The sequence below is a fragment of the Anas acuta genome, chromosome 11, assembly GCF_963932015.1.
Source record: "Anas acuta chromosome 11, bAnaAcu1.1, whole genome shotgun sequence".
NCBI lineage: Eukaryota > Metazoa > Chordata > Aves > Anseriformes > Anatidae > Anas > Anas acuta.
In genome coordinates, this window is record NC_088989.1 from 9,726,731 (window position 1) to 9,753,859 (window position 27,129).

At 52.3% G+C, this 27,129-nt stretch overlaps 3 protein-coding genes across 7 annotated transcripts in view; 1 reads left to right on the top strand and 2 right to left on the bottom strand.

Annotated features, from left to right (window-relative positions):
* MTMR14 (myotubularin related protein 14) overlaps positions 1-1,220 on the bottom strand; it is a 29,616-nt gene extending 28,396 nt beyond the window's left edge. Inside the window, exons 1-2 of one of the 2 annotated variants that reach the window (XM_068694288.1) lie at positions 1,010-1,220; positions 776-921 (exon numbers count right to left, since the gene is read on the bottom strand). In XM_068694288.1, the coding sequence (XP_068550389.1) occupies positions 776-921; positions 1,010-1,132 (269 nt within the window). In that variant the 5' untranslated portion in view covers positions 1,133-1,220. The remainder of the gene's footprint in view (positions 1-775; positions 922-1,009) is intronic. The other variant, XM_068694287.1, reaches the window with a different exon arrangement.
* Positions 1,221-1,444: 224 nt separating this feature from the next.
* Positions 1,445-8,140, top strand: LHFPL4 (LHFPL tetraspan subfamily member 4). Its single transcript, XM_068694296.1, has 4 exons — positions 1,445-2,358; positions 6,049-6,285; positions 6,414-6,430; positions 6,619-8,140. The coding sequence occupies exons 1-4, from the start codon at positions 1,953-1,955 to the stop codon at positions 6,625-6,627; spliced, it is 669 nt and encodes a 222-aa protein (XP_068550397.1). The 5' UTR covers positions 1,445-1,952; the 3' UTR covers positions 6,628-8,140.
* Positions 8,141-8,998: 858 nt separating this feature from the next.
* Positions 8,999-27,129, bottom strand: part of SETD5 (SET domain containing 5) — a 63,797-nt gene continuing 45,666 nt past the window's right edge. For all 4 annotated transcript variants that reach the window (XM_068694284.1, XM_068694285.1, XM_068694283.1 and 1 more), the window contains 8 exons: positions 25,406-25,535; positions 23,943-24,196; positions 21,383-21,439; positions 19,414-19,881; positions 17,581-17,864; positions 14,428-14,561; positions 11,396-11,469; positions 8,999-11,197 (listed from right to left, as the gene is read on the bottom strand). In XM_068694284.1, coding sequence (XP_068550385.1) covers positions 10,598-11,197; positions 11,396-11,469; positions 14,428-14,561; positions 17,581-17,864; positions 19,414-19,881; positions 21,383-21,439; positions 23,943-24,196; positions 25,406-25,535 — 2,001 coding nt within the window. In that variant the 3' untranslated portion in view covers positions 8,999-10,597. The remainder of the gene's footprint in view (positions 11,198-11,395; positions 11,470-14,427; positions 14,562-17,580; positions 17,865-19,413; positions 19,882-21,382; positions 21,440-23,942; positions 24,197-25,405; positions 25,536-27,129) is intronic.

A 27,129-nucleotide genomic window follows, 5' to 3' on the forward strand; every position in this document is an offset into this window, starting at 1 on the left:
GCTCTTGTCACAGCCAGAGTTAAAACCCCAGAATTGCGTTACGTTTTGTTGGAACAGGGGGGAAAAAAAAAATAGGGGCTGTTTTTACAGCCACGGGGAGCTGATAGCGCTCAGCCACGAGTGTAAACACCACGGTTCTGAGCTTCGGGGTCGAAGTCCAGAAATGTGATCGCTTCGACCACGCTGCGCTGCGAGGAGCCTCCCTGCTGGTTACTGAAGCCGAGTGCCACGGCTCGTGGTGCGGGCACAGCACAGTGCTGAGGTTGTGTCCGTCTGTCTGCCCTGTCCCTGTGGGGATCCCACCCCGAGACCCTGTCCACGCTAAGGTCTCTCTAACCATTGCCCTTCTAACGAGACCACAGGTGCTTGAACAAGACCGGGCAAGCACCCCACAGCCCTGAGCCTGGCCACGAGCTCTTTGCGTGTCCGGGATGGGGAGATCACGGTGCCCCACGGAGCCAGCAGGGTGCTGGGACCTGCACAGGCCAGCGGGACAGGGCTGGTGCCCCCTGCTCCCCCTGGCTCCCTGACCCCAGCCCGTGTTAGGACGAACACCACGGCGAGCAGGGAGCCGGGCAGGGCGCTGCAATTACCGGGGGGCACCTCTAATTACCGGCAACCCCACAGAACCCAGCGGGACCTCCGGGGGGGGGGGGGGACACAAACCACGAAGCCATCCCCGTGCGGGACACCCCAGCGGGGCTCACAGGAACAGCGGGACAGGGACGGGGACAGGGAAAAGGAACCGGGGGGGGGGGGGGTTCCGGGGCCTTACGGTTCACGGGGGGCGGCGGCGTCTCTCTCGAGCAGGACGATGTGCCGCGGGTAGTGGGCGCACACCTCGCCGTGCGCGTTGGGGATGACGCTGTAGCGGTAATCCCGGCCGAACAGCTCCAGGCAGCGCCGCTCGATCCGCTCCACCTGCGGGCAGCTCCCGTCAGGGCCCGCACCGGGGCCCGGTGTCCTTACACCCCCCTCCCGGTAACCCCCCCCCCTCCTCCCGGCTCACCTTGGCGGCAGCCCCGCCGCCGTCCTTAGCCCGGTACTGTGCTCGGGAGAACTCCAGCAGCAGCTCGGCCAGGCCGCGGTCCCCGGAGCCCGCCGGGGGGGGGCAGCCGCGGGCCGCCGCCATCTCAGCGCCGCCGCCGCCGCCGCCCCATGGCGCCGCTTCCGCCCGCCCCGCGCCGCCGCCGCCGCCGACTTCCGCCCGGCGCCGCCCGGCCCCGCCCAAGCGGGCGTCGCGCCTCTTCCGCCAGGAGATGACGTCATCGCCGGGCGCCCTTAGCAACGAGAGTCGAGCTCTGAGGGGAGGGAGAAGGGGAGGGGGGGGGAGCTCCGTGCCCGGTGCCCGCTCGGTGCCGGCTGCGGGCTTGCCAGGACCCCACCGGGCCCTCCCCAAGGCACCGGGGGCGTGAGGCCGAGCGGGGGCCTCCGAACCGTGACGGGGCCTCACGAGCCCGGCCGGGCCCTCCCGAACCCTGCCGAGTGTTCCCGAGCCCTGCCGAGTGCTTCCGAACGCAGCCGAAGCACCCCCGGCCCCTTCGGGCCCTCCCGACCCCTTCGGGCCCTCCCGGACGCATCCGAAGCATCCCCGAACCCTTTCGGCTCTTTCCGATCCTTTCCGAACCCCTCCGAGCGTTGCCGAGGGGCGGGGCCGAGCTGAGCCGAAGCCGGGGCGGGCGGAGCCGAAGTTTGCCGAGGCGGGGCCGAGCTCCGCAGTGGCGGCGGCGGGGAGGGGAGGGGGGGGGCGCAGAGGCGGCAGCCAAGATGGCGGCGCGGGTGGCGCAGGGGCCGGCGGCCTCGGGGCTGGCCTAGGCCGCGGGGCTCCCCCTCTGGCGACCCCCGGCCCCTGATAAATAACCCCAAACACACCCACACTCACTGCCCTCACCTCACAGCCCGGTTCGGGGGCTCCTCGCGGCGGCTCCCCCCCCCCCCCTCTCCCCGTCAGGATGCTGCCGTCGCAGGAGGCCTCCAAGCTGTACCACGAGAACTACGTGAGGAACTCGCGGGCCATCGGCGTGCTCTGGGCCATCTTCACCATCTGCTTCGCCATCATCAACGTGGTGGTGTTCATCCAGCCCTACTGGGTGGGCGACAGCGTCAACACCCCCAAACCGGGCTACTTCGGGCTCTTCCACTACTGCGTGGGCTCCGGGCTGGCGGGCCGCGAGCTGGCGTGCCGCGGCTCCTTCACCGACTTCAGCACCATCCCCTCGGGGGCCTTCCAGGCCGCCGCCTTCTTCGTGCTGCTCTCCATGGTGCTGACGCTGGGCTGCATCACCTGCTTCGCCCTCTTCTTCTTCTGCAACACCGCCACCGTCTACAAGATCTGCGCCTGGATGCAGCTGCTGGCAGGTAGCTGGGGGTGGGGGGGGTGTATGGGGGTTTAGTTTTTCTTTTTGGGGGGGGTTTCAGGTGAGACAGGGGGGTTGGGGGTGCTTCAGGCACTCTAAGGGGTTGGAGGGTCTTTAGGGAATGAGGGGGGTTGGAGGGTGTTCAGGTACTGGGGGGTTGGGGGGGTTTGAGGGTATTGGGGGGTTTTTGGGGGTTCTTCAGGCGCTGAGTGGTTTTGGGGTTCTTCAGGCACTGGGTGGTTTTGGGGTTCTTCAGGCACTGGGTGGTTTTGGGGGGTTCTTCAGGCACTGGGTGTTTTGGGGGCTCTGTGGGTACTGCGTGCTTTTGGGGGTTCTATGGGTGACTGGGTGGTTGGGGGGGTTTGAGGGTATTGGGGTGTTTTTGGGGATTCTTCAGGCACTGAGTGATTTTGGGGGTTCTTCAGGTATTGGGTGGTTTTGGGATTCTTCAGGCACTGGGTGTCTTGGGGGCTCTGTAGGTACTGCGTGCTTCTGGGGGTTCTGCAGGCACTGGGTGCTTTTGGGGGTTCTATGGGTGACTGGGTGGTTGGAGGGTTTTGAGGGTACTGGTTGCTTTTGGGGGGTACTTCAGGCACTGAGTGATTTTGGGGGTTCTTCAGGCAATGGGTGTTTTGGGGGCTCTGTAGGTACTGTGTGCTTTTGGGGGTTCTGCAGGCACTGGGTGCTTTTGGGGGTTCTATGGGTGACTGGGTGGTTGGAGGGTTTTGAGGGTACTGGTTGCTTTTGGGGGGTACTTCAGGCACTGAGTGATTTTGGGGGTTCTTCAGGCAATGGGTGTTTTGGGGGCTCTGTAGGTACTGTGTGCTTTTGGGGGTTCTGCAGGCACTGGGTGCTTTTGGGGGTTCTATGGGTGACTGGGTGGTTGGGAGGTTTTTAGGGTACTGGGTCTTTTGGGGCTTCTCCAGTCACAGGGTGCTGTGGAGGTTCTCCAGGCACTGAGTGCTTTTGGGGATTCTATGGGTGACTGTGTGGTTATGGGGTTTTGAGGGTACTGGGTGTTTTTGGGGGGTTCTTCAGGCACTGTGTGTTTTGGGGGTTCTGTCCATTACTGAGCGGTTGGGGGGTTTTGAGAGTGCTGGGTGCTTGTGGGATGCTTCAGGCACTGAGTGTATCGGGGTTTCTGTGGGTGCTGCGTGCTTCTGGAGGTTCTTCAGGCACAAAGTGGTTTTGGAGGCGCTCCAGGCACCGAGTGTTTCGGGATTCTGCAGGATACCGGGTACTTTTGAGACTCTTCAGACACTGGGTGTTTTGGGGGTTCTCCTGGCAGTGCATATTTTGGGGGCCTCTCCAGGCATTGAGTGTTTCGGGGTTTCCCCAGCCACTTGGGACCTCTCGAGGCACCAGCAGCACCGGGGCACCCCCGGACACCTGGCCCTAAAACCTTCCCCCAGCCGCCAGCCCTGGGGCTCCCCCAGGCACCGGGAGCCAGCACTGGGTTCGGCTGCACAGCGGGGCCAGGGATGGCTCCGGACACCGTGGGCTCACCCCGGTCCTGGCTGTGGGGTCCGGGGCCAGCAGCAGCAGCAGCAGCATTAGGGCTTCTCGCAGCCCCAGCACGGGGACACGGCCTCGGGGTGTGCTGCGGGACACCTGGCTTTGGGAAGCCCTACAGCAGGGACCAGAGTCCCACAACAATCCCAGTGCCAGGACCCCGCTGTGACCCCCCAAGAAGGGTCCCTGTGTGGGTACGGGGCCATTTGGGGTCTGTCCCGGTGCTGGGGGCTCGCAGCTGGCCTGGCCCTGTGCCCTACAGCAGGCGTGGTGTGGTGGTGATCCCCCCCTCTCCTCCACAGCCGGGCCTGGAGCTGCCTCGGCTTATCGGGGAAATTCCTTCATCTTTAATTTTCCCCGGCCCGAAGATTTACCGGTTTAAGGCAAGCTCAGAGCCCAAATCCCACTGATTGGCAGCAGTTTAATCAAGGGGCTCGGCGTGCCCGGCTGGTGCCGCTGCGTGGCGGTGGGCACGGCCCCCAGGCGGCACTGGGATCCCTCCAGCAGCCTCCTGCCTGCCCCAGCCCCTGGGTGCGGGGACACCGGGTGCCTCCTGAGGGCCACAAACCCCAAAAGCTGCTGCGTGGTGGCAGCGGGGGTCGGGGAGATGCTGGGGTCGGGCAGGGGCGCGATGGCAAGCTTGGGGATGAGGTGGGTGGGGGTTCCTGTGGTGTGAGGGGAGCAAAGAGGGAGAGGAAGGAGAGGAAGAGGTGCAGAAGCAGCAGCAAGGGCTGAAGTGCCACCAAAGGCACAAAAAGGAGGTGGAGGGCAGGGAATGGGGGCTCTGCGGGACAGAACGGGGCTGGCAGCATCGGGGAGGAGGAGAGGAGGGCCTGGAGTGCAGCACCTCAGCCAGGAGAAAAAAAAAAAAAAAGTTTAAATCTTCAGTGCCCAATTAGTGGCCGGCAATCAGGGAAGGGTTTAATTAGAGCTGCGCAGAGAGCCCCAGCTCCAAAGCCGCTGCCCCCCTAGGAGCAAACTGGATCTAATTAAGAGGAAGGACTGATTGTCGCAAACAGAGCCCGAGCCATCTGCCCCGCTCACAATCCGGCGGCGCGGAACTGCAGAGCTCGCTAAATCCCAATCCCTCTGTTACAAAACCCCAAATGCCTCGGGCACGGGGACCTCTGGGGTGGCTGCCCTCGAGGCGCAGCCGCGTGCCCGGCGTGTGCAGCCCCCTGCAGCTGAGCAGAGCAGTGGAGAAGGGCCCCCGGCACCCCGGTGGGGGCAGCGAGGCCGTTCCGGAGCTGGTGCTGCTGCTGCGTGTCGGAGGCTGGGTTATTTATAGCCCACTTCGGGGACTCCCCGAGCACGGCCGCACGTGCCGGGCAGGGGATGAGCGTGGGGTCACGGAGCCCGAGGCACGGGGCTGAATTCCCTGCAGGTAACTCGTTTTGGCAGGATAACGCAGCCCGCGAGAGGCACGTTTGTTTGACAGGACCCCGACAGGGGAGGAGCGTGGAAGCACGGCACAAAACCAAGCGGGGAGCGCCAGATCCCCCAGCACAAAGCCTCACCGAGCGGGCACCCTGCAGGCACTCAGGGCAGGAGGGGACAGATGAGCTGTTCTGAGTGGAAAAGCAGCTTTCCCTGCAGGTCTGCGAGCACCTGCGGGGTGGGCAGGCAGAGCCCCCTCCCTGTCCCCTCCAGTTTCTGTTTCCTTCAGGAAAGGTCGGGCTGGCGGCGCGGGAAGGCGCTTCCAGGACATGGGGTGGGCTGGGGACACGCAGGAGAGGGAATAGCTCGTGACAGGGGACGCGGCGTGCTGCTGGGAGCGGGCGGGACGTGCGGCCGTGTCCCTGCCTTCCCCACGGAGCGCTCGGTGGCGTGCCCGACGTGCCCAGCACCCTGCAAAGCACCCTGCCGTGCCCCGCGATCGCTTTCCAAGGGGCCCTTTGTCTCTGGGGCACGTACAAACCTCTGAAACGTGTCCTGACACAGGACGAAAATACTCACCGGATGCCTCAGCTTCTCAGCGACGCTATTAACAGCTGAAGAAACCCGCACCCAGGCGTTGCTGTTCCCAGCTGTGCTGGGCCAGCTCCGGGGCGCACACACAGCCCTGGGGGACCATAGTGGGGGCTCCCTGCGGGCACGGGCACAGCAGGCAGGGGATCAGCGCTCCGGGATGCAGACCCCAGCCCTGCCATCTCCCTTCATGCTGCTCTCTGTCCCGCAGCTCTCTGCCTGGTGCTGGGCTGCATGATCTTCCCCGACGGCTGGGACGCGGAGACCATCCGGGACATGTGCGGGGAGAAGACGGGGAAGTACTCCCTGGGCGACTGCTCCGTGCGCTGGGCTTACATCCTGGCCATCATCGGCATCCTCAACGCCCTCATCCTTTCCTTCCTGGCCTTCGTCCTCGGCAACCGGCAGAACGACCTGCTGCACGAGGAGCTCAAGACAGAGAGCAAAGGTGGGCGCCGCGCTGCCGGGGGGGGGTCCTGGGAGGGGAATGACACCACCTGGCGTGGTGGGGAGCAGGAACGAGGCGGCCGAGCCCCCACCCCGCCCTGCTGACACGCTCTCTTTGTGTTTTGACAGATTTTGTCGGCACCGCGGTAAGTCCTGAGTGTCACCGTCCCGTCCCCTTACCCACACGTGGTGTGTCTGTGTGTGACCGTGCCGGGTGGCCTCACAGGGACGGGGGGCAGCGGGGTGGGGGCAACCCCGTGCATGGCACAGGCAGCAGCCGCCCTGTGCCACCCCCCCGGGCTGCGGTGCCCGACGCGCTGTGCTCTCCCCGCAGAGGATATAAGGCCGAGCGCCCGCAGCAGGACCCTCCTCCCGCGGCCGGCAGCCTGGGCGCTCCCTCCCCGTCCCGCCCTTCATCTGCTGCCGGCGGCCACGCAGCGCGCCAGGGACACGCCAGCCGCCCGCCGCGCCCACGGCCACGCCGGCACCGCCATCCCCACGCACCCCGCCAGCCCCGCACCTCCGCCACCTGTGGGCCACCACCACCGCCGCCGCCGCCGGGGAAGGATGCCCCAAACCTGCTTCGTCCGAGAACGGCGTCAAACTGCGGTTTCATTTCGAGGAAAAAAACAAAAAACAAACAACATCTCAGAGTTTTTAACAGATTTCTACATCCCCAGGACTCCAGACCTGCTGCCTCCCGCCCCAACGCGTGCCCCGTGACGCCCCGCGCCGGCTGCTCTGGGCCCCAGCACCTTCCCCGCTCCCATTTTGTACAGCTCCGTGATCCTGTCTCCACGGCCGGGGGGACCCGGTGGCCGGGCCGGGGCCTGCCCGTACTTTTACGTGTAAATTAATATTCTCTAAACAGGGTAAAGTGACTCGAGCCCCCTCGCCCCCAGCCCAGGAGTCCAGCCCCAGGACCTCACGCTTTCCGGTGCCGCTGGGGCCCAAGCGTGGCGACCGCAGGGGCCTCACTGCCGCGACGCCCGACTCGTGCCACCGCTGAATGTAAGCCCTGGTAAGTGGGAGCAGCTGAAAAACGCAACCCCCCCGGGGCGGGCACAGGAGGAACCCCCCCAATCGAGCCCCGGCCGCTGCCAAACGCCTCCCCCCATCCCCATACGGTGCTTTATCTCCACTGGTGACAGCGAGGCTCTCCCCGCCGTGTCCCCTGGTTGCACTTCGCTGGCACGCGGCCGCGGGGAGCCGAGGGCTCGGTCGTGCAGCACCCAGCAGCCGGCACCCACGCCCCGGCCGCGGCTCTGCTGGCCAGACCAGCGCGGGGGCTTCCCCACGCGCCCGCCGCAGCCCTCGCAACGCAATAAAGTCCTCAGCACCGGCCGCGGAGCTGGTGGCAGGGGCACGAGGCCGCGTGGGGGGCTCTGGAGGGACAGGCGGCGAGGACGGGTACGGGAGAGGGGCTGCGGAGCCGGGGCGAGGGGTGCAGCCGCACGGTGGGAACGCTGCCGGGACGAGGCGATGAAGGGCTGTGCGGGAACCGCCACCCGGCACGCCCGGGGCTGGCGGAGCCGGTAAGTCGTGCCCTGAGACCCTGCGGGGTGGCGGCGAGGGACGGAGCCAGAGCCGTGCCGAGACCCCAAGCGGGAGCCCAGGGCCTCTCCCCACCGGGGATGTCGCGGGTGCTGGCGCTCCCCCCGCAAGCAGCCGCTGCCTGCCACCGCCCCGCGGCCCCCAGCGGATCGGGAGCGCTGTCGCTGGCTGAATTGGAAAACAAACCAAGAAAAATCAGTGGAGAAAGGAATACAGTAGCTGTAATATATCTGTATTTTAGTACAAAGTTTGATACAGTGTTTCACAAAACCTTATTGAAAAATATAATTCAAACCAGATGAGCTCTGAGCCCTGTGGTGTGGTGGGGAGCGGGACGGGAGCTGCTGTCAGCCCCAGGTGGGGAGCATGGGACCGAGCCTCCCCCGTGCGGGGGGCAGAGACCGCTGCAGGTCCCCGGGGACAGCTCTGACCCCAGCACAGGTCCCCTGGGACACGGCTGTCCCCAATGGGAGCGGGAGGTCGGGGTCCTGTGGGTGGGTCGGGGAGTTTGCTGCTACCTGAGGGAGGTGCAGAGGTGGGGCCAGGCTCTTCTCAGGGACACAGCACAGCAGACGCGTTCCTGGGAGCTGGCAGGGGGACCTGTGTCACCGCGAGGGTGGTCAAACTGGAGGCACTGGGCACCTCAGGCACCCCAGCGTGACGATCAGCTCTATGCCAGACCCAGCTCAGGCTTCCTAAGGAAAAGGCAAGCAGAGGTAAAATTAAAAAACCTGGGCAGCAGCACACCAGGAAACCGCACGTGTTGGTCAAAAGCACCACCACCATGTTCCCAAACCAGGTCTTGAAGCAGGCAAAATACAGGACACATCCCCTACCCCAGCCTCCTCCCCAAAGGAGCCTGAGAGAGAAGAGGAAAAGAGCAGCAGCGCAGACGCTGCCTCACCGCCAGGAGCTCTGGTGATTGCCCTTTTCTCAGGATCTGCTGCTCGCGCTGCAGCACCTGACTTCAGCTGAAACGCTGGCAGAAGGGAGAGCGTAAGGGATTTGGAAGCAGGAGGCGCCAGATCCACGCGTCTGCCCCTGCAGTGCTTCAGTTACCCTGCACAGGCAGGGAGGAGACCAATGTGCCCACCCCACCCACCCCACAACCCGGGCAGCGGCATTCAAGGCCCTAAGAAAGCAGATTTCCAAAATCCTGGTTTTCAAGTTAAGTATTTTTATTATCAAAATTATTACATCTCTTGTGAAAGTTCAAATGTTACAGCATGGTGTAAAAACTCCACTAGAGTAAGAAGCTACAGCCCCCACCTTTCCAAGAGCTTTCCAGGGTCCCTCCCTCCTGCCCCCCGCTGCGTCCGGAGGTGCTGGCGCCTCTGCGCAGGGCCCCCCCGGCCCCCTCCTGCCACCCGGCAGGGCAGAGCCCGCCTGCCCCATGCTGCTCATAGCATGAAAGGGGAGGCTGCACACCCAGGGCGAAGCTGAGCGAAGTTTACACCTATTTTATACAGTATACAGACACCCAACCGTGGGGTGACAAGTTCCATCCCAACACGCTCACAGCCAGACAGTGTGAGAAAGTTAACTCTTTGATTCAATATTTTAAAAGTCTCCCCTAGGTTGAACAAACACCTGATTTCAATTGTGAATTAGAGAAACCTGTAACAGTCCTAAAAAAAAAAAAAAAAAAGGAAGAAGACTGTGCATCTGAAAAGACAGGGGAGACAGACTCACAGCATTATGTTATCCAAGAGAAAGGAGAAGTTCCACTGCAGCACCAGGGATGACACCTGTCGTATATTAGCTAACCTACTATGGTTATAACTGAATATAAAATTAGATAAATAAAAACACGCCCGATATTACAGTAAACAAGTGAGAAAGAAGCTGGCAATCTTATGGAATTGAACAGACAGCGCACTGTGTTTGGGCTGGCTCTGCCGCCACGCTCAGCGGGAAGGAAATCAGGGTCCCCCTCAGCCCCGCCACAACCCGGACCCCCCTGGACCTGCCGCCACCTTCCTGCAGCCCCTCCGGACAGCCGCTGGCTCCTCAGCCAGCCTCGGGCACACCGCAGCACCGCCGTGCTCACCGGGGCGTGCGCTCAGAGCCCTGGCTGCAGCAGCACCCCCGGCACCGCTCCCGCTCCCCCCAGCTCCTCTGCAGCGCCAGGCACACGCGCTCCAACCCCCCCCTCCCCGTGCTCGTTCACATTTGCGGAGACGCCGTGGTCCTGGAAAACGCTCCGGCCGTGGCGGTCGTCACCCAGGCCCAAAGGCAGCGGCGTGCGCTCGTCTGCTTGTGACTGGAATGATCGTAAGGGGTTAAAGCCCTCCCCAGAACGCACCGAGAACCTGACCTACAAAGAGAGCTTTGGGATCGGAGTTAAACTTCCCCAATGTTTTCTTTAAACCGCTTTCGTATACAAAAGACGTCCGTACTGCATGAGTGACTATGGCCATGGGCACGGACAAGAGACAGAGGCTGCACCACAGTCATTGCACTTGAACCATTTTCTTTTTTTTTTTTTTTCATTTTTTTTTTCTCCTCTCTTCTCTTCAATGTACCCACGCATTAGGGAACAGCTTTGCTACAGTCTCTGCCTCAGAGAAATTTGCTTTCTCCTGCAAGGCCAGAGGCCAATACTGCTCACAAATCTCACCCGTGCGTTTCAGACCTCAGCCTCTGACCCCTGGCAGCCCAGCATCAGGTGCAAGCTCCCAACACCGGCCCAGGAGCCACTTCCAGAGGTGACTGGAAGGAGCTATGGGCAGTTTTGTCCTCCTGGAGTCCAGGCAGCCCTAGGAAAGTCCTGTTTGAGTCTTTACTCCAGAACCTTGAAGCTGCTGAAGTCTGTACTGATGGACACTGCTTCCCCCTCGGTGCGGGTAGTGTTGTGCATTGGAAATCACTCCCCCCCGGGAACCCTGGTAGAGAACAGACTGCCCCGAATTGGGCAGGCTGATAGTCCGCAAGTCTGACTGTAGTGACCGAGCACTTTGGGGAACGGAGGTGGAGCCCGACGCTCCTGTGCAGGGCTGGGAGCCAGGCTCGGAGGAAAGAGAGTCCACAGCCGTGGGCTGTGCTGGGCTGGCAGCAGCAGGGCAGCTCTTCTTCAGGAGGCTGCCGCCGGCACTGCCAGAGTGCTGCTGGCTGCTGTAATACACCGAGTTCCCCGCAAACAGGGCAGAGGAGTCTGTGGAGACCGAGTGGGCAGGGCTGGAGTACGAGGAAGAGGAGAGGGAGGTTTCTGAGGAACCGTGAGAGAGGCTGTGTCCTGTCCTCTGTGCTGCTGCTCGGTAGCTGTAGCCGGGAGAAGGAGTAAGGTGTCCTCTGTACGGGGAGGAGCTCTGCTGGAGAAGGGTCTGCGACTCGGCCTGGGGGCTGTCAGACTGCAGGAGCTGGGCAAGGGAGCAGGGGGGAAAAAAGAAAAGACACGTCAAGGAGACCAACTTCTGCACCTCCTACCTCATCGTGCTCCTGTTGCTTAGCGTGGCAGGCCTGGGAGTAATTTCCAGCTAAAGCCACTTCCCCCCCCCCGGCCCCAATGCTGTTTAAAGCTTCATTTCAGAACTGGCAGGTAACAGATGACAATTTACCTGGTAGCTGTATCGAGAAGGACTGTAAACTGCTGGTCCTTTGTGGGCTTCTGGAGTGTCTCCTTCTGCTGTGTCTGCAATGTACAGCACAGTCAAGATGTTAAACTTCATCCCCTGGACTGAGGTCATGGCAGTTCCCTCTCAAGTGACGCCTGCACACTGCAGCTCTCTTGCTCTGCCTCCAGCTACAGCCCAGACAGGAGTGGCTTCTCCAGCCAGCAGCCTTCTGGAAGCTGAAGGACCCCAAGAGAAGGCAACTGGAAAAGCTTCACATGCATACAGCAGCCATGCACCTTAGGAACTGCTGCCTCCCTTGCACCAAGTCTCCCTGGTTTAGCAGAAAGCTCACTCGCTTTGGACCAGCCTGTCTGAAGGGCAGCCCCTGGTGTCTGCACACAGACTGTTTGGGAATTCAGACAGCCTGGGGCTTTCCAGAGGGATACGAGAGGCAGAAGACAGATTCTAAGGACTCAGCAATTCTCCGCTCAGCTTTGGTCAGAGGAATCCAACCTGGCTACCAGTTACAGCTGGGGAATTACAATCGGCCCTTCCTAGCCAGCTTGTCAGTAGGATCCTGCTGCAGGCTGTCCTCAAAGGCAGATGGTAAGACCGGATGGTATAAAAAGCTATGACTTGTGAGGGGTTAACAGCAGCACAGCACACACTGATACACCTTAGCTACATGAAAGAGAAAAAAAGAGTAAGCTTCTTAGTGGAGCAAGCTTTTCCATCACCCCAATCTTGCAGGTGTGCTTTTTTCCCCACCAAATATCTGAACCTGTACTGAGGGAGACAAGAAACGCTGCAAGTGAGCCAGTCACTCTGCCCCAGGTGTTTTTCTGTTACCGCTACTGTCACCACGGGGTCCAGCCTGTGAGCACGCTCTCTTTAGGAGGGAGGGAAACTGGTGGGACTGGGAGACTTCACATCAGATTTACGATGTTGCCGTCTGATGAGATGGAGTTGTTTATCTGCAGGATTTCTCAGCAGCAGTGTTTGAAATGCCGTGGTGAGATAGCACTGGTATTAGTATCAAATGTACATGACAGATGTCTCGGACCTGAAACAGGACACGCTGCCTTGCTCTGCTCTGTACTTCTGCCAGACCAGCCTGGCTCTGTACCAGATGCACTGGCACAAGCAGCGGTGTCAGCAGCGCCCGTGGCTTTGCTGTGGTTGTCCTCTCTGTGCTGCATCACAGTCGCTGGCTTAACTAAACAGGAATCTGGATGGAGTTGTCTTGTCTGCTGCCGAGGCTCAGACATCTTCCTCGGGGCACAGGACCCGCACAGAGACTGGTACATGAAGCTTCCAGCATGTCCTGTGCCACCTTCCATTCTCTGAAACTACACCCAATGCACCAAGGAGCTGTTTGCTGTGGGTGGCATTCTGAGTACTGCAGTGCAGAAAGGCAAAGCTTGCAGTTTAGGGCATGTTTTGTTAAGCAGTCATGCACAGAAGAGACTAACTGCTCAATTCAGGAGATCAGAAGCTGAGTATGAGAATCAGGAGAAACCTAAAGACTTCTGGAATAAATTGTTTCTTAAAAGGCCAGACACATCAACAGTGCTGCAGACATTACTGACAGTGTCTGCTCACAGAAAAATCTTTGGAAATTTAAAGCCCATCTAAAGATGCTAAATTACAAAGTGTGAATAAACTATAACCTTCCTGAATTTGCTTTATGTAAATCTTAAGAAGACAAAGCCAACATTTCCCGCTCCTGTATCTGAATAACTGCACAAGGAAGGACAAAGCAGAAGTGAGAATTGCTTCTTTTCTTGCCAATACTGGCCTGTACCAACCTAAGCTATTTATGAGATGACAGCTTTAACCTACAGCAGCTGCGATTCTCTGAAGTGTGGCGTGCACAAAACTCAGTTTCATTCCCATGTGCTCCGTAAGGAAATCACCAGAAATCACCCAGATTTTTTTTCTCTCAATATTTTACTATCCATTACAGCACCAAGCAAACGTGTATCTTCACAACTCCTACAGGTGATACCAGGAGTGGCAGGGACTCAGTCACTCGTTTTGTTTCACAAGCAGCAGTCCAGCAACTGGGGGAGGGAAGAACGCTCACAGAATCTCAACAAGCTACTGAAGAAATTGCAGGAGTATGCAAAAGAAGAAAAAATATTTTTCTGTGCTAGGATGAAAGAGGCAACGGTTTCCACCAGCCAGGGCATTGAGTTTCGACTATCTGGAGTGGAATTGGTTTTATGTAACCAGGAGGAAGAATGTGCAGTGTGCAGGCCTGCTGGAACAGGCTGGATTTTGCCTGCCCTTCTTCCCTTGCAAAGTAAATGAAATAAAAATAACTCCATATCGCAGCTAAGAAATGAAGCAATGAAGAAGTGATCTGTCCATCTTAGAGAAGTCACAGCTGATCTGTACACCACAGGCGGATAAAGGAGTGGTGTAAGCTCAGCTCACGTCACAAGCACTCACTGACCCTGCATGCTACTCAGTGAGGACAACCCATTATTCAGAGAAGGAACATAACAAAAACTGAGTTAATCTCAGCAAGTGGGTCTATTTCACAAAACTGACAAATACCGTAACTCAAGGAATCAAGCAACTTCAAACAGAAATGAGGTAAGGCTTGGAAGCTACATCAGTTCTTAGCACTGCCTAAAGCCTACGCCTGCATTTTAGCAAGAGTAACACATTTATCTGGATGTTCAGCCAACTAGCATTATTAAACGACAGCACCTTCTTCCCCAGCGCGCAGGAGCAATCGAGGCAATGCTTGGTTAACCTGTCTGTCTGAGGGCAGAGTTGTCCCTGCCAGAGCCAAAATGCATCGAATCCAAACTCTGGATAAACCCAGAGGTTGTCCAGGTCTAACGGGAAAGGGATACAGGGTCAGGCAATATTACCTGAATACCGATTAAATAAGGTTTGCAGAAGGCTTTTATGAGGCATCGATGATGACAGAGATGAAGGTACAGCTAAGTTCATAGGCAAGTTTGTGAAGCTATTTGAGCCCAGCATTTACCATCAAGTTTTCAGAAACATCATCTTCCTACCTGTATCTCTCTCAATGACACTGTCACAGGTGGGTGAGGATTCTGTTCTCTGGGACACCTTCGCACCACTCCGCAGCACCTTCTCAAGTATGCCTCGGCCCTCTCGAAGCCTCTCCACTGACGTTGGGACCATCCTGCAACAAAAACCCAGGAACAGATGAAGACTGCTGCTACACAGCTGAGAGCAACGTGACCAACGCACAAGGGGGCTGTGGCGTCCTTGGTATAATTACAAGATGGGTTTGTCTTTGAAGTCTCAAAGGTTTCTGCTTAAATTCATTGGTATGAAGTTATTGCAAATGCAAACCCCTGCCATAGAACGGAGGGATCAGAGAACACCAGCTCTCTAGACAGATGAGGAATAAAATTCTGCACTACTTTTCCGTCATAAATAACCTCCTGTGGGATTTTAGATTGTCCGTCACTGGCTACCATGAGAGCACTGCCCTGAGAAAAACAAGGTCTTTTAGCAGAAAGATGCTATAAATATTCAGCTCAGTAGATCACCTGATTACAGGACACTTTCTCCCAAAAAGTTGTTTCAAGATTCAACAGCATTTGGAAAATCCTGTTACTGGCTTAAAATCAGATGCAGTTATTTTGCACAGATTACTCGTATTCAAACTAAAGAGAAGCCAAACCAGTACCTTGTAGTAATACGGTGTCAAGATAGTACAGTCATGTAATGCAACGTTCCTGGAGCAGAGCTAGAGTGGCCATTTTGCACATTAATGCTATTTTATCCCATTTATTTTCTAATGTACAAACTCTCAAGATCAGTGCTAGATCTTGTTCCGTGATCTATTACAAGCATCTACTCTGAGGCTGAGAAACAGAGGTGAAGTGGCTTTACTAAAGCCCGTCTGTAGAAGAAAAGGAGAGCCACCGACACACCCTAGAACCCTGCCATGCTCTGGACCATCCAAAGCTCTTTAGAAGTACGTGTTTTAACATGGAAAATAGTAGCACTCTTATTAAGGATTCAGAATGTCTTAACCCAGAAACCAAAAAAAGCGCGCCCTAAAAACGCCCACATTTAAATATTCAAATAAAACGTTAAACACACTGCATACCATGCAAATATGCAGCCTAACACTGTGCTAACCGACTTCTGTATTTGTTTTTCTTTTTAAAGATATTAAAAACTGTGCTTTACATTAGCTTTTTTCTTTCTTTTTTTCTTTTTTTTTTTTTAAATTTTAAATAAACAGCCCAGACACTGAAGTTCACCCCTCACTGAAGCAGAAGGGAGAAGGGGCCACAGTTCACACCTCATGGAGGTGAATGGGGTGAGGGGGTGAATTCACACCTTCGTTGCTGCTATTGTTTTGCTGGAGACAGTTTTCTGCAAGGCTGGGTTTACTGGGCAGCAGCACATCTGTTTACATTGTGATGGCTGTGTCTTGGCAACTGAAAGAGACAGAAACTTATTTTTTTTTAAATGAAAGCTATTGGCAAATATTGTAGAATTCAGCAAAAATCTGGACAACTGAAAATTAAGGCACGTAATTTTAGATCCCACCATTTTCTTCTGTCCCTAGTATTATATTACTGTGAACATCTGAAAATGTATCAGAAACGTAAGCACTCAGAGTTAAAGATGAAATTGGTTCACAACTTTAACTCTGTATCATGCAGTTTCTCATATATACGTATGTATATTTTTTAAAGAGGAAGGAGGCTGAGAGGTTGTTAGCCTTGTCCATTAAAAGACAGAACAGGAATAAAAAAGGCAGCAAAAGCTGCTTAACCCTATCAGCATGGTTTCAACTTTTACACTGTGTCCTGTACCAATACCATCTTTAATCCCACACAGCAACATTTACTGTTGAAACCATGTGATAAACTGAAGGCAGAGCATCTGCTGAGGAGCTAACAGAATATAAAACATCATACAGGAGCAAGTTTACCAGTCCCCTCGCCCCCAAGTAGGGTTTTTTTCATTCAGCTAGGTTTTTCTTCCACCTTTTTTGCAGGCAAAAGTGGCACAGGAGGAGAAGGGCAAGCGATAACAAGACTTGGACAAAACAGATTAAAACCCAATCATCAGCTGACTGCCTCAGCTGTGGCCAGGCTCAACATCTGGCAGCTCAGCTGGCAGGCAGTGCTGCCAGGAGGTACAAGGCAAATTATTTCCTATAAATTTTCAACTTGAGGAGTGATGATATTTACAGTGGGGGAGGATGGGAAAGGGAAGAAAGAACGTCTTACTACTCTTATAAATTCACCCCAAAAATGTTTTCAGGCACTGTCAACGTGAATTTCACACTCCTCACTGCCCTCGGCATCGCTCAGCATCTCTTCCCTTGCCATTCACCTGCCAGCGCATCAACAGTGACACAGCTGCAGATGTGGAAGGTCAGCGTTACGAAGGCTACACCTTTGTGCCTGTAGCCTCCAGAAGCAGAACTCGAATACAAAAGGCAGCAAAGCCACCGCACCACACAGCTCCAGTCAGCAGAACGTCCTTATCCCCACTGTGTACAGACCACAACTCAGTACTCTGCATTTCAGGGCTGCAGTGCTTCATTTTGGGACCAGACATTACTATCAGGTGCAAGTTTTTGGAGACGAGCATTTCCCCTTATCAAACCTTCACGTGGTAACTCAGTTAAAGTGATTTTTCCATGCTTTTGCAAGTCACGAATTTCAGCCTGATAACTGCTTTTCAAAGTTATTTGTGCGAGGGACTGCAGAGCTGGGGTAGTTTCATCATCCCTGCTTCTCATGTGCAAAGTTATGGAGGGCTCTTTCAGCTTTCCTACTCAGAAGTTTAACTTCGTTATCACACTCATCTAAACAGTGGAAATTCAGCAAGCGAACACCCTTTAAACTAGACGTGGATTAAATTCTCATTGCAGGAGAGAATTCAAAACCGTGTCCTTAAAAGGAAACCACCGGAGGAGAGACAACTGTTTAACTTCATCTTTCGGGGAGATTTTTGATATCTAAACTAAGAACTAAAGGGCGGGCTGAGAAGCCTGCTAGCATTCCCCATTCCCCACAGCTGTTTAGCAATTACAAAAGAGAATAACGCCAAGACACCCAACAGAATCCATCCAGCTGCAATTATTGTAATGGAAACTCCCCCCCAGAGAGTTCGGTTCATATCTGCAGAGCAGTTTCAGGCTTGCTCGGAGGGATAACACTCACCACCTACTGCTGATGTTCTCCTGGGATTTGCTGAGTGATGAGGAACTAGCCCCCCTTGAGTCTGGTGGGCTGACGTCCTCTACGTGAGGCAGGGAGGGATGAGAAGGGGAGAAGCCACTTTGTGGAGAGGACGGGGTTCGTACTACAGAGCCCGGCAGGCTGCTGACATCTGTGTCAGTCCCAGAGCTGCTGCTGCCCTGCCGGGTAGGAGTCCCTGTGCACCGCACTGATTCGCCTCCCTCCTTGGCTTCCTGTTTCCTCTTGCGGTATTCCAGCAGAGACACCTGAGAGAAAAACACAGCAGTGAGTCAGGGAAAGCAGGGGACTGGGTTAGGGGGAAGAAGATGCCCACGCACCATTTTTAAAATAATTTCTCTGAGTTTGCAGGTAAAATCTTAAAAGGTACGTTGGGATTATAAATCTTCAGCCTGCAGGCACTCTGGAAACACAGCTAAGTGGTACAAGTTTGGGCCACTCATCAACTGCCAGGCTTACTCACATTTCCCTCTTTATGACCTCTTCAGCAGGAATATATGGCCAGTGTGCCCCTGAGGTTTCACACTACTACAGTATTTGCTTGCACAGTCAAGCATCAAGCCTCTGTGCACGCCTCCTCTCAACACCTTTTGGTTTGCTCTCTCCATGGTTTGTGACATTATACAACATAGATCAGTATCTGTACATCTCAAAAACCTTCACAAAACAGATCTTCAGAGTCCTGTTCACCTCTGCCAGTTCAGCCACACTAACCCTAAAAACTTGGTAAAGCCTGGCACAGAATTTTAGCCTGCATAGCTCATGCTATGGTGGTTCAGCAGCCAGTGCTGCAGACTTCCAGCACTGTCACCTCAGTAATCAGGTCTAGCAGAGGCAGAATCTATTTTGTGCAAGCCAGTCTCAGCTTTGTCAAAGACAGAGACTAAAATGTCCCAAGTGGTGCTGTCTCATAACAGAGACAGTGGGATCAAAAGTACACAAGTATTTCTAGCGTAACACTTACCTGCAGTCTGCCTTCCCACAGTGCTGTCATGAGGCTCAGCCCCTCATGAAAGATTCACAGAAGACAGCTCTGCTGAAGAATTTATCAGCTAGGATTCAGCATCTGTATTCATTGCCTTATGAGGCTAAAATGCTGAACAGGCTATTTCCAAAGGTAACTTAACACAGAAAGTTTTTAAGGTAAGTGTAACCAAAAATCTGCCACAAACAAAGCCAGCCAGCCAGCTGGACACATGCACAACTGGTCCAAGTTACCACACTTGCCAGAAAAAATACCTAATCACAGGTAAGGCACTGACACACATCGACACTAGTGTATGTTTTGTCCCTGGTTTTATGGCAGCAATGCCCGATTGTCATCTCTACTCAGTTCTAGACCTGTGAGGGTCATCAGCCTACTACTAGCAACAAATACTTATTTACCTTCTGTTAAACAACATTCCCGTGTTTCTCATTTCAAAGTGCTAAAATTTACCTAACAACACTCATCTACTTTTCTGAGAATGTTGCGATGTCTCCTTATTAATAAGTCTTTCCAGTAAGCAGCTCACATTGTCTTTTGAAACATTGGGCCTCTGAGAAGAGGTATTTGCATTCTGATTTTCCCCTCCATCCCCAGCTCTCACATCAAAATCCTGCCTAAGTGGTAGCTCTCTTTCTTTTCGCAACTTTACATTGCTTTCATCTTGGCACTGAATGCCTAGATTACTTGCCAAGGCTGCATTTTAGTTACATTCCATTTTCTTCATTCTCCCTGCAAAATCTTTGCCATGGTGCAGACAGTTCCTGCTCAGGTTCCTGCAGCCTTAGGGTTTCCTTTAGGAGAATACTTGCCTTCTTCCTCTGTGGAGGATTCTGGGGAGCAGACCGGACGCCTTCACAAGCCCTCTCGCCACAGGGAGACATGGATCCATGCACCGTGTCTTTAAGCAGTCCTGACTCGTGTCTGCTGAAATATCCTTCGGCAGGAGAGCTGCAGCATCCCGCTTCTGAATTCATTGGCTTCCTGTCTCCCAAAGGAGCAGATCCCCGCAACAAACCATCCACACGTGGCATAGCGTTCAATGGGGAGAAGGCATACATTAAATTAAACTCTGTCCGAAAAGCCTGATCAGAGCTTCGTAGCAGCATCTGTGCTTCCCCACTTTTCCCTGGGAAGTTCATCTCTGAAGTAGAGTTTACGGAGGGTTGTGGAGCCAGATCAGAGGATCCGAAGCTGAGCAGCGATGGCCGTTCTGGGCAGGTGTTTGCACTGGAATCCAGGTACCCACCCTTCGAATCCACGTCAGATCGGACGCAGTGCTGGAAAATCCAGGGAGGATATAGGATGGGGGTGGGAAGTTAGGGAAAGGGTCAGGCAAGGATGGGGAGAGAAATGTCAGAAAACATTCTGTACAATGTTACCTCATTGTTTTCTAGTTCCTCTCTCATCACCCCTTTGATCATTTCCTGCACTGTTCTGTTCTTTATAGAAGGGAACAGCTAGGACTAAGCAGTAATCCAGTTCAGCTGTCCAGTACAAAACGCTCTTTCCCTCTCTAGAGGTCTTACTGCAGCAGGAGAACAAGGCTCAGCACTATCCTCGGGCAGCCAATGAATTAAAAACCAGCATCTTCAAGTGCCCCAAACGTCCCCCTGTTGATGTTAACTAGGTTAGCTAGGTTCACTATGAGGAGAAAGCAGCAGATTTGAACAGCTGTCGGTTTGCTGTTTATTAGCCAAGTTCTGGACTGTCCCAAGTCAACCACCGACTTTGTGGCAACAGTATGATGCCCAGGACCTCCAACCCATTTGTTTTCACTTATTGTCAGCTTCAGCAATCTCTAACAATACTCCATTCATTTAATTTAGACTGCATTTCTACATTCTACATTCTTTGACAAAACCATAATGGCATCATCTTTGCACTGCTGCAGTTTCTGGAACACTAGGCACTGATACAATGGTACAACCATTTTTCTACTCTAAGTGCCAAAAAACCTCCCGGGCAAAAGCAGAATGCTCTCCTTCACCATGTTAATGTGTCAGGAACTCAGACAATGAGCAAAACTGACAATTTCATCCTCTTTGCAGGACTACAGTGCTTAAGGAAAAACACAGCAGCACCAGGCACCAGATATGCCCTACTGCAGCTGCTGAAACATTTCTCCTCTGCTGTATTACAGCTCCAAGTAATCTGCCACGTTAGAGATGAATGCAGATTTTCTACTGCAAAACCAGTCTCTGAGAAAGGTACTTCAGCTCATGTTTTACAATAGGCCAGCAGCTAAATAAAGTACTACTTTCTTGCATCTCTTCACCATTTTAAGACTGCAAGCGAACAGGACATAAATCAAGACTGAAAAGAGCAGGTCAGGTGCCCTGCTGTGCCCTTATAAGCTAGTCTAAATTACCAGTGAATGCTTTCCCATTTCTTTCCCAGTAGTGATTTTGCTGCTACTTAGTAAATATCACACAGCACTTGTCTGCTGGGCTGGGGCTGATGTTGATTGCTATTTCCTGGGTCTCCATACCCCTTGCCTTCACTTTAGGGGCACACAGGCATGTCAGGTCTGTACATAGCCTGCTTCCCATCAGTGTCAATAAACGTATAATAAATTCCAATCTTCAATTATTTTACTTTGTTCGCTCTCTTGTGATAACCCTGGAAAACCTCTTCTGTCTTATTGTGAGGAATGCTCCACCCTCGTTCCCACCAGCCTCTGCACTTCTCATCCATCCCTCCCCTCCCACCACAGCCTCAGACACTCACTCAAGCATAGGCTCTCAGCCCCAAATGAAATTGAGATGGCGTGATACCTACCTCGGGTGACATGGACTCAGGTCTATGCGCAGGGGAACTCTCAGGGGAGGATACGTTCTGGAAGAGGGAAAAGAATCTTGTTATTCATCTAGTTAAAGAGTCAAAAAGCAAAGTAAAATAAATTAGAAAACAAGCATATTGGTTAGCGATGACTATTCTAAACAAAGACTATACCACGAACTGGCCCAAAATGAAATGGTAACTCTGTGGGTTTAGTGGTTTCTAAAGCTTCCTGGAAGCACAAAGACAGGGCTAGGCTACAGCGTTTCATGCTGCAACTTAGTACCCACAACAGAGCACATAAATGTTAAGGGAAGAAGCCATCTCATTCTTTGTATCTCTGCTGCTGTCATATATAGAACTTGCACTGTGAAATGCAGAGAAAGATATTTTTGGTGTTTGGTCTGAAGACACAGAAGAGACAGAAAGCCTGGTTTTGCCCAAATAAAACGTACTAAGATCTCCCAAACACTAAGTCTTAGTGTCACTAAGATCTCCCAAACACTACAGTTAACTTTCATGGACATTATACCAGTAGAAAACAAAAAAATAGCTCCTTCAATCCACTTGGGCCACCTCTCCAGCAAAGGTCAGGAGAACGGGTATGAATGAACAGCTTAATTGTATACCATAACATAGCATCTGAGCACCCATCAGTGGAAGGCAGCTCATGTAAACGTGATGGCATTTTTAAGGCCTCCTTCCCAACCACTTTCCATTCTGTGTTACTGACCAGGCGTAAAATAAAATCAGAAAGGAAGGTTTCCTAGATGTATGTTGCTGTCAGAAATATGGGAGGAATCACTGCCCTCTGCAAAGCAGAAACTCAGAAAACCAAGGCTGCTCAGAAACTTCTTAGCTCAAAAAGCTTCTGATGAACTCCAAATAAAAAGTTCTACTACGCTTCCTGTCTCCTATGAGTATTTTCTAACTAGAAAGCCTGAAAATTAAGTCTGAAAAAATTCCGTTAGCAAAAGCATGATCAACTTCAGAAGCTTATCATACAAGTTCTTCAGAGAGTAGTCAGGAAATCAATCAAGAAGGAAGTATCTTAAAAGTCAGCTTTAAAAAATATATTCCTCAGCCAGCGAGTGGTGGATCATCTTCCACTCACTTGAGGCGGCTTGTGAACAAATAAAGCAATCTCTCCCTGGCAGTGTTTTCCTCCTACAGTGCCACAGCTGTAGCGTATAAACCTTTGTACCTACTGAGGTTGTACTCTCTCAAGTTAGAATCAATAACTAAACGGAACAGACATGGCATTAAAGCAGAGATGTGAGGAATGAGCTGCATTCAGAGAAATACAACAGTTTGAACAAAGCTGCCGATGGTCTACCAAGCTGTTAGACGTTTTTCCTAGAAAGAAGGGCAAAAAAGGTAAATGGGGCAAGCATACAGATGCCAAGTAAAATACAGGCTTCCCACATGGCAACTAACACCTTAAGGTGGGGCAGGAAAACAGTGACTAGACTGTTGAGATACAAGGCAACACTGCTCTGAAGTGCCAGCTAAACCACAGCAGAAGTAAGGATCGCTTTACAATCAAGCTCTGTGCCTCAAACAGCCTTTCATCTCTCTCCTCAACACTCCACAATCTTCCCCGCTGACCTCCAAAGATCTGCCTGTCAGACAACTTTCAAAAAAGGGTTCTCAAAGAAAATAATCAAAAGCACACCAAGCTAAAAATACCACAAAGGACTGTTTGCTCTGCTGCAAAACAGAGGAGGGAATCCAGCAAATCAGTCTCCAGTATGAAGCAGTCTGTCGCTGCACAAAATGACTTTTAGAATTTTTAAATGGCAGAATGTGAGCAGCAGACCTGAAGAGTTCCATTTTTAAAATGAAAACAGGCAATACTAGAAACTGGAAGTACAAACAGTATGATCCCTATTCACATACAGAGATGCAACACAAAATGCAAGTGGAAGGTTCTAGGCTGAACAGATGTGGAAAACTCTCCCACAGATTTTAGAGCAAAGAAATCCACCTAAACTTCTTTACTTCTGCAAATTTTTGCAAAAGGAAGCCATCACGAAATCAAAGGCATAAGGTGCTTCCTCGCTACACCATAAAGGGAAAGGACAACCAAAGAACACAGTGGAAGCTGACAAAATATTTCTACCATACTTGGGATTGCTGAAAGAGGAGCTGAGGATGTCAGACAGCCTATGAGAACTGGAGCAGTTACACTCTTTGGAACAGGCATGGAGGACTGGGAGCCACACTGGCACAGAGAGCTGAAGTGAGGAAGACTAAAGAACGCTGAAGAGCCTACAAAATTTGGGAGCTGCAGAAATGAAGGAAAGAATCAAACTAATGTTATTGATGAAGTGAGGGAAGGCCGGGCTGCAGCAAGGTTTGGTATTTAATGGAGGAAGAGATTTGGTATGGCCAAAAGTGGAGCAGAGGAGAAAGGCAGCAGTGCTCTAGAGTCTGCCACTATGCTGCTGCTCAGGAAAACAGCCACATTCTCAGATAGGAAGGTGTGCCTACTGCAACATCTGGGGCATATGCTCCAGTTCTTCCCTTTTTGGCATTCCCAGTCTCTGGTCAGATTTACCTCAAACTGTAGTGGAGTATTGCAGCGACTAGCAGCCAGAGAAGGAATTGGTGAGAACATCATGCCATAACCATTGCGACTCTCCTCCTCTCCCGGCACAGATGAGCAGGGTGTAGCCAGCTGTGGGCTCACTGAGCCAGGAACTGAAGAGATGGGAGGTGGGGGGGTGACAGGAGACAGAGGCCTCAGCAACTTCTTAACATTCTGCTCCATCAAGTAGCGTGACTTCCATTTCTTCAGGGGACTCAATAGGTCTGAAAAGCAAATTGAACCGAGGATAAGGTTACACCATTAACAACTGCAACTCACAAGCCATCTCCTCCTCGCTACTCCCATCCCAAATGGAGCCCATGAATCCACAACATGGCTATGAAAGATTTCTAAAAATGAAGCACCTCCAAGGCACTTCTATACCAGCCTTGAGACAGGTGTAGATACTGCTAACAGAACTATACATAACCTGCAACATATAGTGAACAAGGAAAGGAAATATTTCAACGAGTAGGAAGTAATCACAAGAGGGAGCTAGGGGGAAGGGAGCCAGGAAGGTATGTAGTACAGGGGAGTCAGAAGGAACTGTCACCCTATCACTGCTGTGAACAAACCACAGACAGCTGTATTTATTACCTGAACCTAACCAGTTCCCTATATACAACATCAATACAGCCCGAATGCATTTCACTCCCACAAAGGATTAATCCCTCTCCATCATGCCTATCTCTATTCAAAAGAAAATAGTTTTGATGTCTGGTTAACAACAAAAGAAGTCTTCAGCACATTCTGCAGTTCAGTTGTTTGCTTCTTCAGGTCTTCAGGTCTTGCTCAGGGATGTACGTTTATTTGTTTTGGCACTCTGATCATTTCTTATTAATATAACTTTTCAATAACTGATTCTTTATTATCATCTGTAAATTGCTTAGCTCCCTGTCATTCTTGGAAAACTGATCCCTGGCTGGGCAGATCCTCAACCTCTTTCTCTGTAGAAAGATTCAGACAAAACAGTTAACCATTCTGCTCCTTACCACACAGATTTTAGCTTTTCCATCCTTGAGACTTACTCATTTTGCTATTACATATATGCCCATGAGACTCTGCTATATCCTTCTACAGTCAGCAGATACTTAGTTGTCCATCTAACAGCATCCTGCTGAAACGAGACGATATTGTACTTCCCCCACCCCCACAGGACAAATGATCACCCAGCACTGGGGTTAATGATGCAAGATAAAGCGATTGCCTTTTCATAGGAAAATACTGAGAAATTTAACACATGATGCACAAGCTAGAATGGGTCTGCAGAAATGTGAATGAATGGCAAAGTAACATTCTCACCTGCCAGAAAGATGTGCCATCAAGCAGCAGTACACATTAAGATGTCATCCTGTATAGCTGCCTTTGTTATTGAGCAGCTTCCCCAATTTCACACAAGCGCCCACGCTACCCTGATGGTGCTGAGTGCTTACCTGTGTCATCTTTGCAGATGCTGGAAGAACTGTTGTTCTCGTTACTTTGGTATAGACATTGGGTTCTGTTCTCTTGTGGAGCTGGTGAGGTCTGAGTCATCCCCTCTTCTAGGGCTTGTTTGATCCAGCGCTGAAACAGAACGAGACTACATAAACGTGCAACCCCTCCAGTACTTTCTGTGTAATCCTGCAGGATGCACTCCAACACCTACGTTTCTGTGCAGCGTGGCAGACTGCTCAGAACACTGGTGTTACCTCCTTCACACTCTCTCAAAAGGGAACCTGTTAGCACACAGCTGTTAGCACTGAATCTAATAGCTACTGTGACGGGCCTGACTATATGCTCTTGATGAGATTTATTCTAAGCATCAGTCTTCAGCAGTAATAAAATGTTAAAAAAGCAAACTATAAATAGATTTAAAAAATCTGGCAGCTAAGAAGTATCAAAAGAAAGCTTCATCAAAAGAAAAAAAGAGCTAAGTATGATGAACTATCTTAAAACCTTGATTTTCACAAAGTTTCCTGCTCAGGAGCATGAACACACTGCCCCCCTGCTTCACCAAGGCACATTAGAGCCTTACATAGATTCTCCTCTAAAAATTCCAGCTGAGAAACGGCTGAGTTCAGTCACATAATTCTTCCAGGACTGTGCTTGCTGCCAGGCAGAGACAAAGAACAAAATATCTGATAAAATGCAAGTAGCTGCTTTCAGAGGGCTAAAACAAGAAGAGAATAATAAAAGCAAACCTTTTCTTCAGCTACTAATAAAAGAGATATCAATCACACTGGCCTTTAGAACATGGATGATGAGGAATGTTTCACATCTCATGCAAGTGAACTTGAACTGAAGTCTCAGCAAATCAGCTGCTACAGTGGGTGTGCTACCCCTGTATCTCGATACAAGCTGACTCCTGACAGCAGGCAGCAAACCTTTGCTTATTTTACTATCAAAAGTAAATACCATAAAATAATGGAAAACACAAAGGTAATTCAGTAGCATGACAACAAAACTGCTGAAAAATAAATACAGTAATTTGCATTTGTGTAGTTTACCCCAGGGACTCACTTTACCAGTCTTTTTTTCTCCCAGAGAAGTTTGACTCCTTAAGCTATCATGGAAGTGTGTCAGAAACTCAGTGGCCACAATCCTCAAAGTGAAAAAAGTTTAACGCAAGGGTGAAGAGCAGGTGCCAGGATCTATTTTGATGGCCTTCACTACTGTACAGCAGACACTTTTTCTCTGTTCAAATATATCTCAATGGATTCCACTGTAGCCACTAGGAAGACTGCGGAGTGCCAGCCAGTCTGGAGCACAGCTACCTTAAGTGCAGCATCTGATCTGACAGCCAAGTCACTGTACAATGTGTGATGAACGTGAACAGGTTATACAGTTCAGTTTCCTTGCAAGGTTCAGATATTGGCATGCTTTGGATGCAAACTGAGATCATCAGCTGAGGTTTTTTGGCACAGTCCTCAGTAGCTTAAGGAAGAGGCCTGCTGACAATCCAAGAAAATATGTGTGATCTATTTCAACAGCCTTTATAAATCAACCTTCCTGACTGAATAGTCAAGAAGCAGACACGACAGAAAGATCAGGTCTTGAGAGAGCAATGTCATCAAGTTCTGGACCATTTCTAGACCTCAGCTAGCTGAAAAGGAGGTCTTCCTTGTGAGAGTTTTCTGAACACTCCTGAGCACGAGAGGCAGACTTTTTCCTACATCTC